The 16,237-nt window shown below is 45.7% G+C and overlaps 2 protein-coding genes across 2 annotated transcripts in view; one reads left to right on the top strand and one right to left on the bottom strand.

The window, feature by feature from the left end:
* The window catches only part of LOC105551012 (zinc finger protein 93-like), a 37,878-nt gene extending 31,796 nt beyond the window's left edge, over positions 1–6,082 (bottom strand). Inside the window, exon 1 of the mRNA XM_011996134.1 lies at positions 5,883–6,082. Coding sequence (XP_011851524.1) covers positions 5,883–5,885 — 3 coding nt within the window. The 5' untranslated portion in view covers positions 5,886–6,082. The remainder of the gene's footprint in view (positions 1–5,882) is intronic.
* Positions 1–16,237, top strand: part of LOC105551032 (zinc finger protein 506-like) — a 118,236-nt gene that overhangs the window by 41,735 nt on the left and 60,264 nt on the right.

The raw sequence follows: 16,237 nt of genomic DNA, 5'->3' as shown, positions 1-16,237 counted from the left end.
ATAAGACCAATGCAACAGAATAGAGAGTCCAGAAATAATGCCGCCCTCCTACAACCATCAGATTTTTGCCAAAGCTAACAAGAGAAATGTGGGAAGAGTTATTTATTTCATAAATGGTGCTGAAATAACTACTTAGCACTATGTAGAAGACTGAAACTGGACCCCTTCATTACACTATATACAAAAATCAATTCAAAACAAATTAAACACTTAAATGAAAAACTTAAAATTGTAAGAAACCCTGCAAGATAACTAGGAAATACCATTCTAGACACAGAAATTGGCAAAGACTTCATGATGAAGCTATGAAAAGCAACTGCAACAAAAGCAAAAATTGACAAATGGGACCTATTTAAACTAAGGAAGTTTTCACAGCAAAGGAAACTGAGTAAACAGAAAATCTACCGAATAAAAGAAAATATTTGCAAACTTTGCCTCTGACAAAGGTCTAATATCCAGAATTTATTAAGAACTTAAACAATTTTACAAGAGAAAACCAAACAACCTCATTAAAAAGTAAACAAAAAAACACAAACAAATGCTTTTCAAAAGCAGGCATACATGTGACTAACAAGCATATGAAAAAAAGTTCATCACTAATCATTAGAGAAATTAAAGAAAAACCACAATGAGATACCACCTCACACCAGTCAGAATGGCTATTTTTAAAAAGTCAAAAAATAACAGATGCTGGCAAGGTTGCAGAGAAAGGAGATGCTTATACTCTCCTGGTGGGAGTGTAAATTAGTTCAACAACTATAAAAAGCAGTGTGGCGATTCCTCACAGAACTAAAAACAGAATTATCATTTGACTTAGGAACCTTATAATTGGGTATATACCCAAACAAATATAAATTATTATAAAGACACATCTGCATGCATATTCACTGCAGCACTATTCAAAACAGCAAAGACATGGACAGGCCATAAATGCCTATCAATGGTAGAATGGATAAAGAAAATATGGTATGGTCAGATGCGGTGGCTCATACCTGTAATCCCAGCACTTTGGGAGGCAGAGACTGAGGTTGGTGGATCGCCTGAGCTTAGAAATTTGAGACCAGCCTGGCAACACGGCAAAATTCTGTCTCCACAGAAAATCAAAAAAAAAAGAAAGAAAGAAAGAAAAGAAAAGTTGGCCAGGTGTGGTTATGCATACATGTAGTTTCAGCTACTTGGGAGGATGAGGTAGGAGAGAATTCCTTGAGCCTGGGAGGTTGAGGCTAAAGTAAGCCAATATTATGCCATGGCACTCGAGCCTGGGCCATAAGTGAGACCCTGTCTCCGAAAATAAAGTAAAATATTCAGTAAAAACAAAATATGGTACATAAACATCATGGAATACTCTGTGGCCATTAAAAAAAGAAGATCATGTTCTTTGCAATAACATTGATGAAGCTGGAGGCCATTATTCTTAGAAAACTAATGCAGAAACAGAAAACCAAATGCATGTTGTTATTTACAAGTAAGAACTAAATAATAAGAACACATAAACACAAAGAGAAAACAACAGACACTGAGGCCTAGTTGAGGGTGGAGGGTGGGAGGAGTAAGAGGATCACAAAAGATACCTGTTTGGTGCTATGTTTAGTACCTCAGTGAAAAAATAATCTGCATGCCAAATCCCAATAACATAATTTTAGCTGTATAACAAAACCATATGTGCACCCCAAACCAAAAATAAAAGCTAAAAGAAAAAAAATAAATCCCTGAGTAGGAGACAGCGCAATGTAGGTGAAAGGACTGATTTTTGCTACAGAGAGTGACCCAGGTAGGGCTGTACTGATTTATTTCTGTGTGAATACAGGAAGATGAGATTATGAACAGGTGGTCCAGATTCTAGGTTGGTGGAGAAAACAGGTTGCTGCTGCAGATTCAGTGTCTGGGGTTTGGGATATGCCAGGGGACTTGTAGACACTTGTGGGTTCTTCACAAAATACAGATCAAAAATACCACGGTGAAGCTCCTTTTCTCTAAGTTTTCAGTCATCTGTCACCCTGGGAGAAGACGTGGAATTACAGGATGGGCAGTGTGACAGCCTGTGTACAGGAGAGCAGAGCCTCCCATTCCCAAACACCCAGAGTTTTATTCCAGGCCAAACCTCCGTGATATCTTTTTTCTGGCACCAAATCTGTAGTTTGCTGAACATCAAACAATTCTCCAACACCAACTCATTGTCTAACATTGGAATTCTGACACTACCCAGAGTCAGCACAGACCCTGATTCAGGGCTTGGTTCCACAACACTGTCCTCACTGCAGACGCCAGCAACAAACCCCATGGGCCCATCTACGCTTCTGAGCTACTGTTTAAAAATTGGGGTCTATCACCTCAGTGAAATTCAGTAATTTGGTAGAGATACTCACAGAACTCAGCAAAACACTGTAGTTATGTTTACTGGTTTCATATATAAGATGCAGCCCAGGAAAAGCCAAAAGGAAGAAATGCATAGAACAAAGAAAAGAGATGGGGAAAGATGAAACACATAGATAATCCTGGAAAATATTTGTGATTAATAAAATTCTCCGGCCGGGCACAGTGGCTCATGCCTATAATCCCAGCACTTTGGGAGGCCGAGGTGGGTGGATCATAAGGTCAGGAGTTCTAGACCAGCCTGGCCAACACTGTGAAACCCCATCTCTACTAAAAATACAAAAATTAGCCGGGCGTGGTGGCGGGCTCCTGTAATCCCAGCTACTTGGGAGGCTGAGGCAGGAGAATCGCTTGAACCCGGGAGGCGGAGGTTGCAGTGAGCCAAGATCGTGCCACTGCACTCCAGCCTGGGTGACAGAGCAAGAATCTGCCTCAAAAAAAATAAAAATAAAAATAAAAATAAAATTCTCCATCGTTTGTGTGCTCTAGAGATAGTTTATAGAAAGAAATACTCTTCCCCTTATGACTTAGATATTGCTCTCTTTTCTTACCTATCACACAGCCAGACACACACTCTGCACATTTCCTATTTCTTATTTTAAAATATCAGCTGAATTTGTCTTCAGTGGTCAAAATAAAATATTTCTTTTTTTTTTTTTTTGAGCCAGAATCTCACTCTGTTGCCCAGGCTGGAGTGCAGGGGCGCAATCTCGGCTCACTGCAACCTCTGCCTGCAGGGTTCAAGCAATTCTCCTGCCTCTGCCTCCCAAGTTTCTAGGATTACAGGCACCTGCCACCACACTAGGCTAGTTTTTGTATTTGTAGTAGACACAGGGTTCTACCATGTTGGCCAGGCTGGTCTCGAACTCCTGACCTCAGATGATCCACCTGCCTCTGCCTCCCAAAGTGCCTGGATTACAGGTGTGAACCACGGCCTGTGCCTGGTCTGAAGTAAAATTTTTTTTGTTTTCTTGTTTGTTTGTTTTGAGACAGAGTCTCGCTCTGTCTCCAGGATGGAGTGCCCTGGCTTGATCTGGCTCACTGCAACCTCTGCTTCTCGGGTTCTAGCAATTCTCCTGCCTCAGCCTCCTGAGTACCTGGGAATACAGGTGCGGGCCACCACACTGAGTTAATTTTTGTATTTTTAGTAGCGACGGAGTTTCACCACGTTGGCCAGGATGGTATCAATCTCCTGACCTAGTGACCTGCCCATCTTGGCCTCCCAAAGTGCTGGGATTACGGCATAAACCACTGGGCCAGGCATAAAATAAAATATTTCTTAATCAAACTTTACTTAAGTTTATCTCTCTCCCTCAGGCTCCTGAACTTTGAGCTACCCTCACTCTGAGTCAACATACATTCCATTTTACATCCCTCCTAAGAACGTGATTTCAGGATAAGACATTCTCTGATGTAAAATCTGACTTTTTCACCCTCCATTTGCTATTCTCCTCCCACCTCCTTTCTAATCTTATTTGCTCCTCCCTAGGGAGAAAAGCCCTTTTCTGCCTACATTTTTGCAAGCCATAAAGATCTTATAGTTAGTTGGTACTTCCTCCTGCTGTAATACTTTTTTGAAATTCATTTTTAACATAAATTTAACGTTTTTATTTTACAAAGTCTAAAATGTTCCTCAAAACAATAACAACTTCATCATCAGTAAGATCCTTCCAAAGGCCTGGCATGGTGGCTCACGCCTGTAATCCCAGCACTTTGGGAGACCGAGGCGAGTGGATCACGAGGTCAGTCAGGATTGATCATCCTGGCTAACACAGTGAAACCCCGTCTCCACTAAAAAAATATTTTTAAAAATTAGCTGGGCGTGGTGGTGGGTGCCTGTAGTTCCAGCTACTCGGGAGGTTGAGGCAGGAGAATGGCGTGAACCCGGGAGGCGGAGCTTGCAGTGAGCTTACTCCAGCCTGGGCGACAGGGGAGGTCTCAAAAAAAAAAGAGCCTTCCAGTTTCCTTTCATCTTAACCTTAACTGCATCTTCTTGTGGGGCCCCAGCTTTTTAGGCTCTGTAGCTTCTCTCAGAATAACACGTCTGTAATCCCAGCACTTCAGGAGGCCAAGGCGGGCAGATCACCTGAGCTCGGGAGTTCGAGACCAACCTGACCAACATGGAGAAAACCCGTCTCTACTAAAAATACAAAATTAGCCAGGCATGATGGTGCATGCCTGTAATCCCAGCTACTTGAGAGGCTGAGGCAGGAGCACGCTTGAACCCAGGAGATGGAGGTTTCAGTGAGCCATGGTCACGCCATTGCACTCCACTTGGGCGACAAGAGCAAAACGCAAAACTCTGTCCAAAAAAAAAAAAAAAAACCCTTCTGTTTCAGGCTTAATATTGGCCTTAGCTTGGAGTCACCAGGTTCAAGCTTTAATTGTCATGTCAGAGTTACTCACTTGGTTTTTGAAACTCAGTGTTTGAAAAATCCGTGAAATTACTTAAACACAGTTTTACATAAGGGAAGGCCATTTTAAGATGTCTTTTTTTTTTTTTTTTTTTAGACAGAGTCTCACTCTGTCACCAAGGCTGGAGTACAATGGCAAGATATAGGCTCACTGCACCCCGCCTCCCAGGTTCAAGCCAGTCTAGTGCCTCAGCCTCCCAAGTAGCTAGGATTACTAAAGGCGCCTGCCACCAACTCCGGCTAATTTTTGTATTTTTAGTAGAGACGGGGTTTCACCATGTTGGCCAGGCTGACCTACAACGCCTGACCTTGTGATCCACCCGCCACGGCCTCACAAAGTGCTAGGATTACATGAGCCACCGCGCTGGGCCAGGAAGGGGTATTTAACCCTAACGCAGTTCCTATTTTTGTGTCCTTCCCATATAGGCTGGGGTCGGACAGCACAATCTAAGCTGATCCTGGTTGGGCTAGACACAAACTTTTTCCAAATAGGATAAACGCGCGATGTTTTGAGAAAAGGAGAAGGCGGAAGAAGAGGTAGGGTTGATTTACAATTTTTACAACTTCTGACCAGGAAGTTGAGTCTTTGAAGAGGAGCTTAGTTTGTCCTAACAACTCCTTACCTCAAGTGATCCGCCCGCCTCGGCCTCCCAAAGTGCTGGGATTACCGGAATGAGCCACCGCGCCCAGCCCCATAAATTTTTAATAGAAAAGAGAAACTGTGAACCCAAGGCACTAAAGCTCTTCCCATTCGTGAACCCGCACTCCGAGTCAGGATTCTCCCCTGACGACTCTTCCCGTGGTCCCTGCACAATCTGGGAGAGAAGCGGCGCTGCGGGGGCAGAGCTGCCCAGAGAGGGCTCCAGGCCAGGGCATCGTCACCGCGCAGTGAAGAGACAGGACGCCTGGGGGCTGGGCTGACAGCGCAGCCGCCATCTTTTGGCTGAAGCGAACCGAGGCCCAGCTGGGCAAGGAGAACTCGGGGAGCAAATTGTGGAGCTGACTAAGGGGATACCTGAGTCCCGCCACCGTCACTTTCCACCGGTTCCAACCAGCCCCTGCCCTTCGCTTGGGATGTCCGACCGGCACTCTCACCATTTCTAGGCTTCCAGGGGTCCTGGTGTCTTAGCTGTGGATCTCACAATACCTGCAGATCACAGGGCCACAGAGGCTGGGCCTTTAGGAGTACAGGACACAGAGCAGTAAACAGGAGACCAGGAGCTCCGGCTGCACCCAGAGACAAAGGACCCGCCAAACCAGAAGCCGCCCTGTTCGCTCCGGCTGTGTGCCTGATTGGACGTTTCTAGCCCAGCGTCCCTGATTGGATAATGCTTAAGGCCCCGACCCCTCAGGCCCTGAGTGACAGAAGACGTGATCAGATGCTGGGCTGTTCGCTCAGGCTGCGTGCCTGATTGGACGTTTCCAGCCCAGCGTCCCTGATTGGATAATGCTTAAGGCTCCGCCCCCTCAGGCCCTGAGTGACGGAAGATGTGATCAGATGCTGGGCTGAGTGAAGAAAAGTAACAGCGTAAGTTGCAGCCTTTTCAACAGGGCTTCCTCCCTGAGCTGAGCCACGTCCACCCCAGAGCATGGGAAAATTCTCTCTTTTTTACTCTCTCTTTTTGAATGTTATTGAGACGGTGAACAGAAGTATTTTGTTGTCATATTAATAATACGGTTGGAAGTAAAATATACGGTGGCGCAAAGTGAAACCAGTACTCAGGCAAAAGTTTTTTTAGTAAGGCAATTTACTTCTGCAGAAGATTTTTATTTGCGTTAATCACGATTCGCAAGAGCACCCTGAACAAAGGAGGGAGGGTTTTTTTTTTTTTTAACGTAAAGTCTCTACCTCTGTGTTACTGCCCCATGGGCTGGGGTTGGACCGCACAATCTAAACTGACCCAATTGGCTATTTGTAAATGTTTTTCCAAATAAGGAAGGGAAGGGGCATGTATAAGTCACAGTGCTAGGACGTTTGGTTCTGAAGGGTGGAAAGGGTGCAGAGTAATCAAGGGAATAGATGTGAGTTATTGATTAGAGCTGATGGGAAGCAAGGTTGTTACAGTAACTAGGGGTAAGGAGGCATGGAGAACAAGAAAGTTGAGTCTGAGAACAAAGAACAAGAAAGTTAACAGACTAACCCTTTGAAGAGGAATATTATTGTATTTTACAATTTCCCCCTTTTAATTTTTATAATTAAAAAAAAAAACTTTTTTTTTTTTTTTCAAGATGGAGTTTTGCTCTTGTTGCCCAGGCTGGAGTGCAATGGCACGATCTCGGCTCACTACAATATTTGCCTCCCAGGTTCAAGCAATTCTCCTGCCTCAGCCTCCGGAGTAGCTGGGAGTACAGGCATGTGTCACCACGCCCAGCTAATTTTGTATTTTTAGTATAGACGGGGTTTCTTCATATTTGTCAGGCTGGTCTCTAACTCCTGACCAGAAGAGGCCCAGGTGATCCGCCCGCATCAGCCTCCCAAAGTGCTGGGATTACAGGCGTGAGCCACCGCAACCGCACGCTTTTTAAAACTTTTTTTTTTTTTTTTTTTTTTTTTTTGAGACGGAGTCTCGCTCTGTCGCCCAGGCTGGAGTGCAGTGGCCGGATCTCAGCTCACTGCAAGCTCCGCCTCCCGGGTTCACGCCATTCTCCTGCCTCAGCCTCCCGAGTAGCTGGAACTACAGGCGCCCGCCACCTCGCCCGGCTAGTTTTTTGTATTTTTTTAGTAGAGACGGGGTTTCACCCTGTTAGCCAAGATGGTCTCGATCTTCTGACGTCATGATCCGCCCACCTCGGCCTCCCAAAGTGCTGGGATTACAGGCTTGAGCCACTGCGCCCGGCCTTTTTAAAACTTTTTAAACATACCTTTGCTTTGTTGTTTGACTTGATCTTTTAAAATGAAAAGTTTTTCTGAATAAGGTGGAGGAGAACTAAGGGAGATTTTAGTAAGCGTTGTTTTTATAAGTCTTTGTACTAGCCCACAGGTGCATGGTACAACACAACACCCAACAAGAATTAGTAAAACTATTACAACTATAAGAGAAGTAAGAAACGAGGCTATGATTTTTTTTCGTTTACTGAACCACCTCTCTAGCCATTCTGAACACGTGTTATTGACCCCAGAATTTTTAGTTAATTCATTGGATAAAGTGGTAAGTTCGTGTAAGGCCCTTGTTATGTCCCCATTGGGGGCAGTATTGTTTGGGATGAAGGTACAACATTGAGTTTTAATCATAACACAAACTCCACCTTTTTCAGCTAATACTATGTCCAGGGCCATTTTGTTTTTCTAAGTTATCTGGCTAGTAGGCCTTAATTGGTCGGCTATTTCTTTGACAGCATTTCTGGTGAAATTAATAAACCACTATTGATTGTAATAGATGTAATTTATCTATCTAATCTCCATTTTTATTAATAGTTACCCATGGAAATACTGATTTAAATCCTGCAGCTATTTGGTCTTCGGCTTTGAATTCATCAGGTATCCCCGTGGGACTCCAACGGTGTCTAAATGAACTTGAAAGTCAAAAGACCCAGAAGGGGCTTCTCTTATTTTATGGTGTTATGGTTTTTCTTTTTCTAGTTGTTGAAATGCGAGGGTGAAAGGGATAGCCAATTGGGCAACAGTGCAAGTGCCATTCCAGTTACTTGGCAGAGTGTCCAGTAAGGGTCCACCACAATACCACCATACATTTGCTGGAGGATGAACAGGGGCAGACTGACTGGTAAGCTCTTGGAAAGGCTTAAGCTCATTGTATCCCATAAGGTCTCCAAGAAATGCCAAGTTTTCCCCTTGTTGTGAGAGACACAAGGTAAAATTGACGCTAGGAGATGGAGGCTGGATGGCTCTTGGGGCCTGACCCACCGGGTGTTGGACTTTAAGACATAGCAGAGAGAGACCGGGCGCGGTGGCTCACGCCTGTAATCCCAGCACTTTGGGAGGCCGAGGCAGGCGGATCACAAGGTCAGGAGATTGAGACCATCCTGGCTAACACGGTGAAACCCTGTCTCTACTAAAAATGCAAAAAATTAGTCAAGCGTGGTGGCAGGCGCCTGTAGTCCCAGCTACTTGGGAGGCTGAGGCAGAAGAATGGTGTGAACCCGGGAGGCGGAGCTTGCAGTGAACTGAGATCGCGCCACTGCACTCCAGCCTGGGGGACTGAGCAAGACTCTGTCAAAAAAAAAAAAAAAAAAAAAAAAGAAATAGCAGAGAGAGAGCTCAGCAGGATTTATTACCCCAGGCTTTGGGGTCTTGGAAAAGAGCTACTATACAGTTCATGCCTCGTCAACTAGAAAAACATCTGAGTGGGAAAGGGACAATCTGGGCCTCTGACTGGTGGTGTGCACAAGCATTTGTTTAATGCATGCACAGAATATTTGATCCATTTTAACCAGACATTTGTATCTTGATATCTTATTTTAATTGTTAAAGTTTGCCTTAAATTAGTTACTTTTTTTTTTTTTTTGAGACGGAGTCTCGCTCTGTCGCCCAGGCTGGAGTGCAGTGGCCCGATCTCAGCTCACTGCAAGCTCCGCCTCCGGGGTTTACGCCATTCTCCTGCCTCAGCCTCCCGAGTAGCCGGAACTACAGGCGCCTGCCACCTCGCCCGGCTAGTTTTTTTTGTATTTTTTAGTAGAGACGGGGTTTCACCATGTTAGCCAGGATGGTCTCGATCTCCTGACCTCGTGATCTGCCCGTCTCGGCCTCCCAAAGTGCTGGGATTACAGGCTTGAGCCACCGCGCCCGGCCTAAATTAGTTACTTTTACAATAACTATTTTATTTTATTCTTATCACTGGGCATAGAAGATATGACAATCTGGTTAGAAAAGAGCTTAGGAGAAGAGAGGGAAGGGGGCTAAGAGCATGAGGGATGACTAAACACGTTTTGAAAGACCCTGTAAGATTTGTGCCAGCCAAGTTGGGTCTTATGCCATAGAAGTAGCTCAAAGCGGGGTTAGGATCCATAGAAGTGGGGGTGAGAATAGAAATTTGCACCAGATTACATTGGTTAAACTGGCAATTGGAAGGAGTGTTTCCTTTAGCAAAGCAAATGTATGGCTTTAAGGACATACAATCACCTGTTGATGATGTCTAGTCCTGACATTCGGTTGTTTATAAAACATCGTTCCAGCTGTGACAGGCCTTTTTTTTTACATTTGTTAAAAAACAGGAGTCGTGGTCGGGTGCAGTGGCTCACGCCTGTAATCCCAGCACTTTGGGAAGCGGAGGCGGTGGATTACGAGGTCAGGAGATCGAGACCATCCTGGCTAACACAGTGAAACCCCATCTCTACTAAAGAATACAAAAAATTAGCTGGGCATGGCAGCAAGTGCCTGTAGTCCCAGCTACTCAGGAGGCTAAGTCAGGAGAATGGCATGAACCCAGGAGGCAGAGGTTGCAGTGAGCTGAGATGGTGCCACTGCACTCCAGCCTGGGCAGCAGAGCGAGACTCTGTCTCAAAAAATAAATAAATAAATAAATAAACAAACATGGGTCGCTTTAGGGGGAGCCTCTTGTCCAACAGTAACAGAGATATTTCTCTGAGGCTAAGAGCTGTTTTTGACTCTGGAGATTTTCACAGGGCATAATGAGGCAAGCATTAAAGGAAATAGTTTGGGGTGAGCCCATCGTAGTTACATTAATAACGAGAGGATTAGCAATAGAATGGGAGAAGGAGAAGGAGTAATAGAACAGATGGAAGATAGTTAAACTTTTCATAGCTTTAGTTTTGGTAGGGTTCTCCCCTGAAACTATGGCCCATGATTCTGGAGAGGGTGGCACTTTTTTGACTCAATTGTGATGAGTCCATCCTTTTTTCATTGTCCAGACTGGCTCCCATTCTTACTAATTTCTCTTTCTCTGTGGCAGAGAAAATAGGGATTGTAATGGTGAGGAAGACAAGGAGTTAAATGAAAGATAGGCATTTTAGATGAAACCGCAGCCTGTTTGGCTATCTGATCTGTTAGATTATTTCCCTGACTCTCAAAAGAAAAGCTTTTTTGGTGTGTGGGGACATGGACAATAGTTATGTCTTCTGGCAACTGAAGCTTATTTAATACTTGGGTGATTAACTCCGTGTGAACAAAGTCTTGACCTTTACTATTGATAAGACTTCATTCAGTCCAAATTTTTCCAAATGTATGAAATGTATGTGCCAGCCCAAAAGCGTACCTAGGATCAGTATAGTTGGTTTCTTCCTGGTTCTATAAGTACTTTAAGGCTTGGCTGAGTGCAAACACTTTACAAGTTTAGGCAGACCAGTTATTAGGCAATTTTTCTGACTCTATTTCTTTAAGAGCTTTTTAAAATTAATTACTGAATACCCATGTCTTTTATCCTCAATCACCCAAGAGGAACCATTTATACGTAAGTGTCATCCCATCCTGAAGGGAGTTTCTCCTAGGTCTGGCTGGACCTTTGCATGGTAATCAATTAAGTCTAAACATGTATGTTCTGTTTTTAGATTTGGATCCCCTGTTAAGAAACTTGTTGGGTTAAGTGAATTATTAGCAGTTAATGTTAAATCATTTTTTTCTAGTAGAATAGCCTCATAGCTTCCTTTGGTAACAGGATGATCCACAGACAAAATCCTTCAGACACCGGGTTAAAGAAGGAAGAGGCTTTATTCGGCTGGGGGCATCGGCAGACTTGCATCTCAAGAATGAACTTTCTGAAGAAAGAGTTCCTGACCCTTTTAAGGGCTTACAACTCCAAGGGGTCCATGTGAAAGGGTCATGATAGATTAAGATCTATAGATAGCACATGGTTAGAGTAGGGGGTTCATCTTTAACTTCAAGCAGCTTTTACTTCCTCCTTCTCTTCAGAGACAAGAGACAGTAAGAGAAATGGCCTCTCTCCTCATTCCCTCCTTTGACAACCTTACTCACTAGTGAGGGTTTTCATTCTCATCTTCACTACCCAGGTCTTCCTGTGAACAGCTGAGGTCTCTTGATGAACTAAGGTGGTAACAAAGCCTCTTGGTGACTGGAGAAATACGGGTGACATACAGGGGAGTAACATGCATGTTCCTAACACTATTATTATTCCCATTATAAGAGTTTTAAATCCTCCTAGAGCTGGAAACCATTTTCCAAATAGGGATCCAGGATCAAACCTATGCCAAATCTGTACAGGCATATGTGCCAGCTTTGTCATCTTTCTAACTATCCTCATGCTTTGGCTGTGCGTGAACCAGTCAGCTTCCGAGTGTGACTGGAGCAGAGCTTGTCGTCTTGTTCAGAGTCACATTGCAGGTGCTGTCCAGGCTTGGTCTCACCCCCCAGGTCTCAGGTGCTGCAGGTTTTACAAGGCTATGGTGGATCCAGGCTGGAATTCTCTCTACCTTTATGGCTGTGGGAGTGGTCAAGGTGATGATCTGGGGTCCTTTCCACTGTGACCGCAAGGGGTCTATGTTCCAATCCTTGATCCACACCCAATCACCTGGAGAGAAAGGGTAAACTGGGGAGAATAAACTGACAGGGCACCTCTCATTTACCCAGGCTGAAATTGTTTGTGTTATGTTCCCTAAAGCCTGTAGCTGTTTCTGTAACTCAGTTTCACCTAGCTCATGAGGAGTGCCTGGGAGTCCCTGTAGTATGGGAGGGGGCCTATGATATAATATTCCATGAGGGGAATATCCTATTCTTTTAGAAGGGGTACATTTAATCTTAAACAATACCATAAGGAGAGCTTGTACCCACTTTAATCCTGTTTCTTGACACGCTTTCCCTAAACTATTTTCTATAGTCCGATTCATTTGCTCCACCTTCCCAGAACTCTGTGGTTGGTAAGTGGTATATAGTTTCCATGTGATCCCCGATACCTTTGCTGTCTTCTGTACCAAGTCAGTCACAAATGCTGGCCCATTGAGCCAATTCATAAGGGCAGTCCAAACCTAGGGATGAGCTCTCGGAGAAGCACATGGGTTACTTCATGAGTTTTCTCAGTTCGTGTTGGATAGGCCTCCACCCACCCAGAGTATGTACACACTAGAACTAGCAAATACTTGCTACCTCCACATCTGGGCATCTTGGTGAAGTCTACCTGGAGATCTTCAAAGGGGGCTGCTCCATAAGCTTGTATGCTGAGAGGGACAGTTGGACCTTGCCTAGCATTGTGCTGCCAGCAGATGACACACTGCTGCACCGCTGTTTTGGCAAGGGCTGACAGATGCAAGAGGTGGAAGTCCTGGCCTAGCAACTTTTCAAGTGACTCTTGGCCTAGGTGGGTGATCTCACACACAGCCAGTACAACTGTGGCTCCTAGCAGTTGTGGCATGGCTAGTCTTCTGTCTGATAACCAGATCCATCCCTCTTCTATCACCTGCCCTCCCTCTGCCTGGAGAAAGTCCTTCTCTTCTTTAGAATAAGTAGGTACAATGTCAGGTACCTGAGGGAGCAGGGGGGCTGCGACTGATGCCCAGTAGGGAGTGGATACTGCTGTTGGAGCCTCTGATTCAGCTCGGGAGTTCCCCAAGGCAATCAAGGTGGAAGCTCACTGGTGTCCTCTGCAGTACATGACTGCCACCTTTTAGGGCTTCCACACTGCCTCTAATAATAGGATCTCTTGCTGAGACTTTATGTCTTTTTCCCCCAGCGTTCAACAGGCCTTTTTCTTTGTATAATGCCCCATGCACTTGGAGAGTTAAGAAGGTATACAGAGGGTCAGTATAAATGTTTACAGTCTTACCTTCACTTAGCTCGAAGGCCCGAATTAAAGCAATAAGTTCAGCCTTCTGGGCTGAAGTACCCTGGGGCAATGATTTGGCTTCAGTGACAGCATCCAGGGTTACCACCGCATATGCTGCGCACCTCTCTCCTTGTGGGTTGACAAAGCTGTTCCCATCCACATACAGCTCCCAGTCTACTGATGTCCAAGGATGGTCTTGGAGGTTGGGCCTGCTAGAATAAACTGAGTCCAACACCTCTACACAGTTATGTTCAACTGGGCTCTCTAATATCGGGAGTAAGGTGGCAGGGTTCAAGGCATTGCAAACTTCAATGGTTATGTGGGGATTTCCACAGAGCAAGCTTTGGTACTTAGTCTACCATTCATTAGCCAATGATGTCCTTTGGTATGCATTAAGGTCACCACATCATGGGGGCCCTTTATGTTCAGGTTTTGCCCAAGAGTCAGCTTATCCACTTCTTGTGCTAGCTGGGCAGTTGCTGCCAAGGCCCTCAAATATGGGGGCCAACCTTTAGAAACCCCGTCTAGTTGTTTAGAGAGGTAGGCCACTGGCCTTGGCCAGGGCCCCACGGTCTGGTCAAAACTCCAACCGCCATCTTCTCTCTCTCTGACACATATAGTGTAAATGGCTTTGTCAGATCAGGCAGCCCCAGGGCTGGGGCTGACATGAGTTTCTCTTTTAATTCATGAGAAGCTTGTTGCTCTTGGGACCCCTATTAGAAAGGTTCCTTGTCACCCCCTCTTTGTGACTCCGTACAGGGGCTTGGCCAGTACTTCAAAGTTTGGGATCCATAACCTGCAGAACCCCACGGCTTCTAAGAATTCTCTCACCTGCCTTCTGGTCTTAGGCTCTGGTAGGCTGCAAATGACCTGCTTTCTTTCTGATCCCAGAATGCATTCCGCCTGTCAGATAGTAAATCCCATGTAACGTACCTGCTGTCTGCAGATCTGAGCTTTCTTCTTGGACAACTTATACCCACCGTCCTCCAGGTGCCAGAGCAGGGTATCCATCCCCTTGGCGCATCTGACTGCCATGGGGTGTCCCAGCAGAAGGTCATCGATGTACTGGAGCAACATGCAGCCTAGGTCTTTGGCAGGAAACTTCTGGAGGTCTCGAGCCAGCGCCTCCCCGAAGATGGTGAGGGAGTTCTTGAACCCTTGGGAAAGCCAGGTCCAAGTGTACTGAGTGGTGACACCTGGCCCCAGATCCTCCCACTGAAAGGCAAACAGTTTCTGGTTCTCAGGACCTAGTCTGATGCTAAAGAAAGTGTCCTTCAGGTCCAGGCAAGTGAACCAGCTGTCCTCAGCTGGGAGCAACCCCAACAACACGTACGGGTTAGGCATCATTGGGTGCAAAGTCACTATAGCTTGGTTGACCAAGCGCAAATCCTGTACTGGCCTGTAGTCCTTGGTCCCTGGCTTGGGAACAGGCAGGAGGGGAGTGTTCCATGTAGACTGACAAGGGACTATAATTCCAAAGGCCTTCAGGCACTTGAGGTGGATCTGGATACCTTCAAGAGCTTCTCTGGGGATCGGGTACTGTTTTGCCTGACTGGCTGAGCCGCAGGCTTAACTTCCATGAGTACAGGGGCCTGCTTGATTGCCAACCCTGGAGGGTTGCCTTCCGCCCATACCTTTGGCCACCGCTTAGCCAGAACTGGTCCTATCTCTTGGCCTGGCTCAGTTAAGAAGTCTCCATTCCTCCTCCTGAGGAACCATAAGGGCTATGATGACTCCCATTCCAGGTAGCTTAACTGTAAACAGTCGTGCTTTGTAAAAGAGATGGTGGCTCTCAGCTTGCTAAGTAGGTCCCTTCCTAGCAAAGGCAAGGGACACTCAGGCATGCACAGAAACTGGTGAATCACTTCATGCCCCCCACCCCCACCCCACAGTGCAGGTCCAGGGCAAACAGAAAGCTTGCTTTGCTCAAACCCCTGTGACTCTGATTATATCAAAAGTCTTTTTGGATAAGGGGGCAACCAGGGTGGTTACTACTGAATGTTCAGCACAAGTATTGACAAGATCACCTGAGGTCAGGAGTGCCCCCAACTGTCATCCTGACCATGGGCTCTTTGGGGGCACATAAGCCCGGTCCCCTTCAGTCCAGTAACCCTTCTGCCAGATTGAACAAGGCCCCTTCGTCCTTGTCTGAGGCCTCCTGCTCAGAGTCACCTTGTTTCCCTTTCCACTGGGGGCACTTGTCTTTCCAATGTCCTATTTCCTTATAGTAAGCACACTGGTTATGCTGCAAGCATGGACAGCCAGACTGGGTATTATTCCTGGGGCCCCCCCTTTTCTTGCCCCTTTGTGGGGGATCCTTCAAATAGCTGTGGCTAGCAGGTCGGCGGGCTTGGCGTTCACTCTCTCTGCGGTTCTCTCTGCTGCTTAGTGCATCTCTATTCACAAACACTTGGTTGACTATCTCCAATAACTGTGAAGTATCCATACCTGCAAACCCAGACCGCTTCTTCAATTTTCTTCTATTGTCTTCTGCGCTTTGACTAACTAAAGCCATTTTAATCATGCACTGATTTTCAGGGCTATCAGGATCAAGGGGAGTATACATACAATAGGCCTTATATAGTCTCTGGTAGAATTGTGCCTGGCTATCATTTTTTCCTTGAATGCCTGAGGGGAAGGGTCGGGGCCGCTGAGCGGGGAAGATAGTCTAGGGGATCCCATGTGCTGAAGTCTTTAGGCATGGGAACTGGCTTTTCTGACTTTTTATTTTGGGGTGCTATATTAGGTTTTTCCCTAGTTGTC

This window comes from Mandrillus leucophaeus, unplaced genomic scaffold (assembly GCF_000951045.1).
Source record: "Mandrillus leucophaeus isolate KB7577 unplaced genomic scaffold, Mleu.le_1.0 Scaffold1139, whole genome shotgun sequence".
NCBI classification, from domain to species: Eukaryota; Metazoa; Chordata; class Mammalia; order Primates; family Cercopithecidae; genus Mandrillus; species Mandrillus leucophaeus.
Note: the sequence above shows the minus strand (reverse complement) of the source record. Positions and strands in the feature narration are given on the sequence as shown.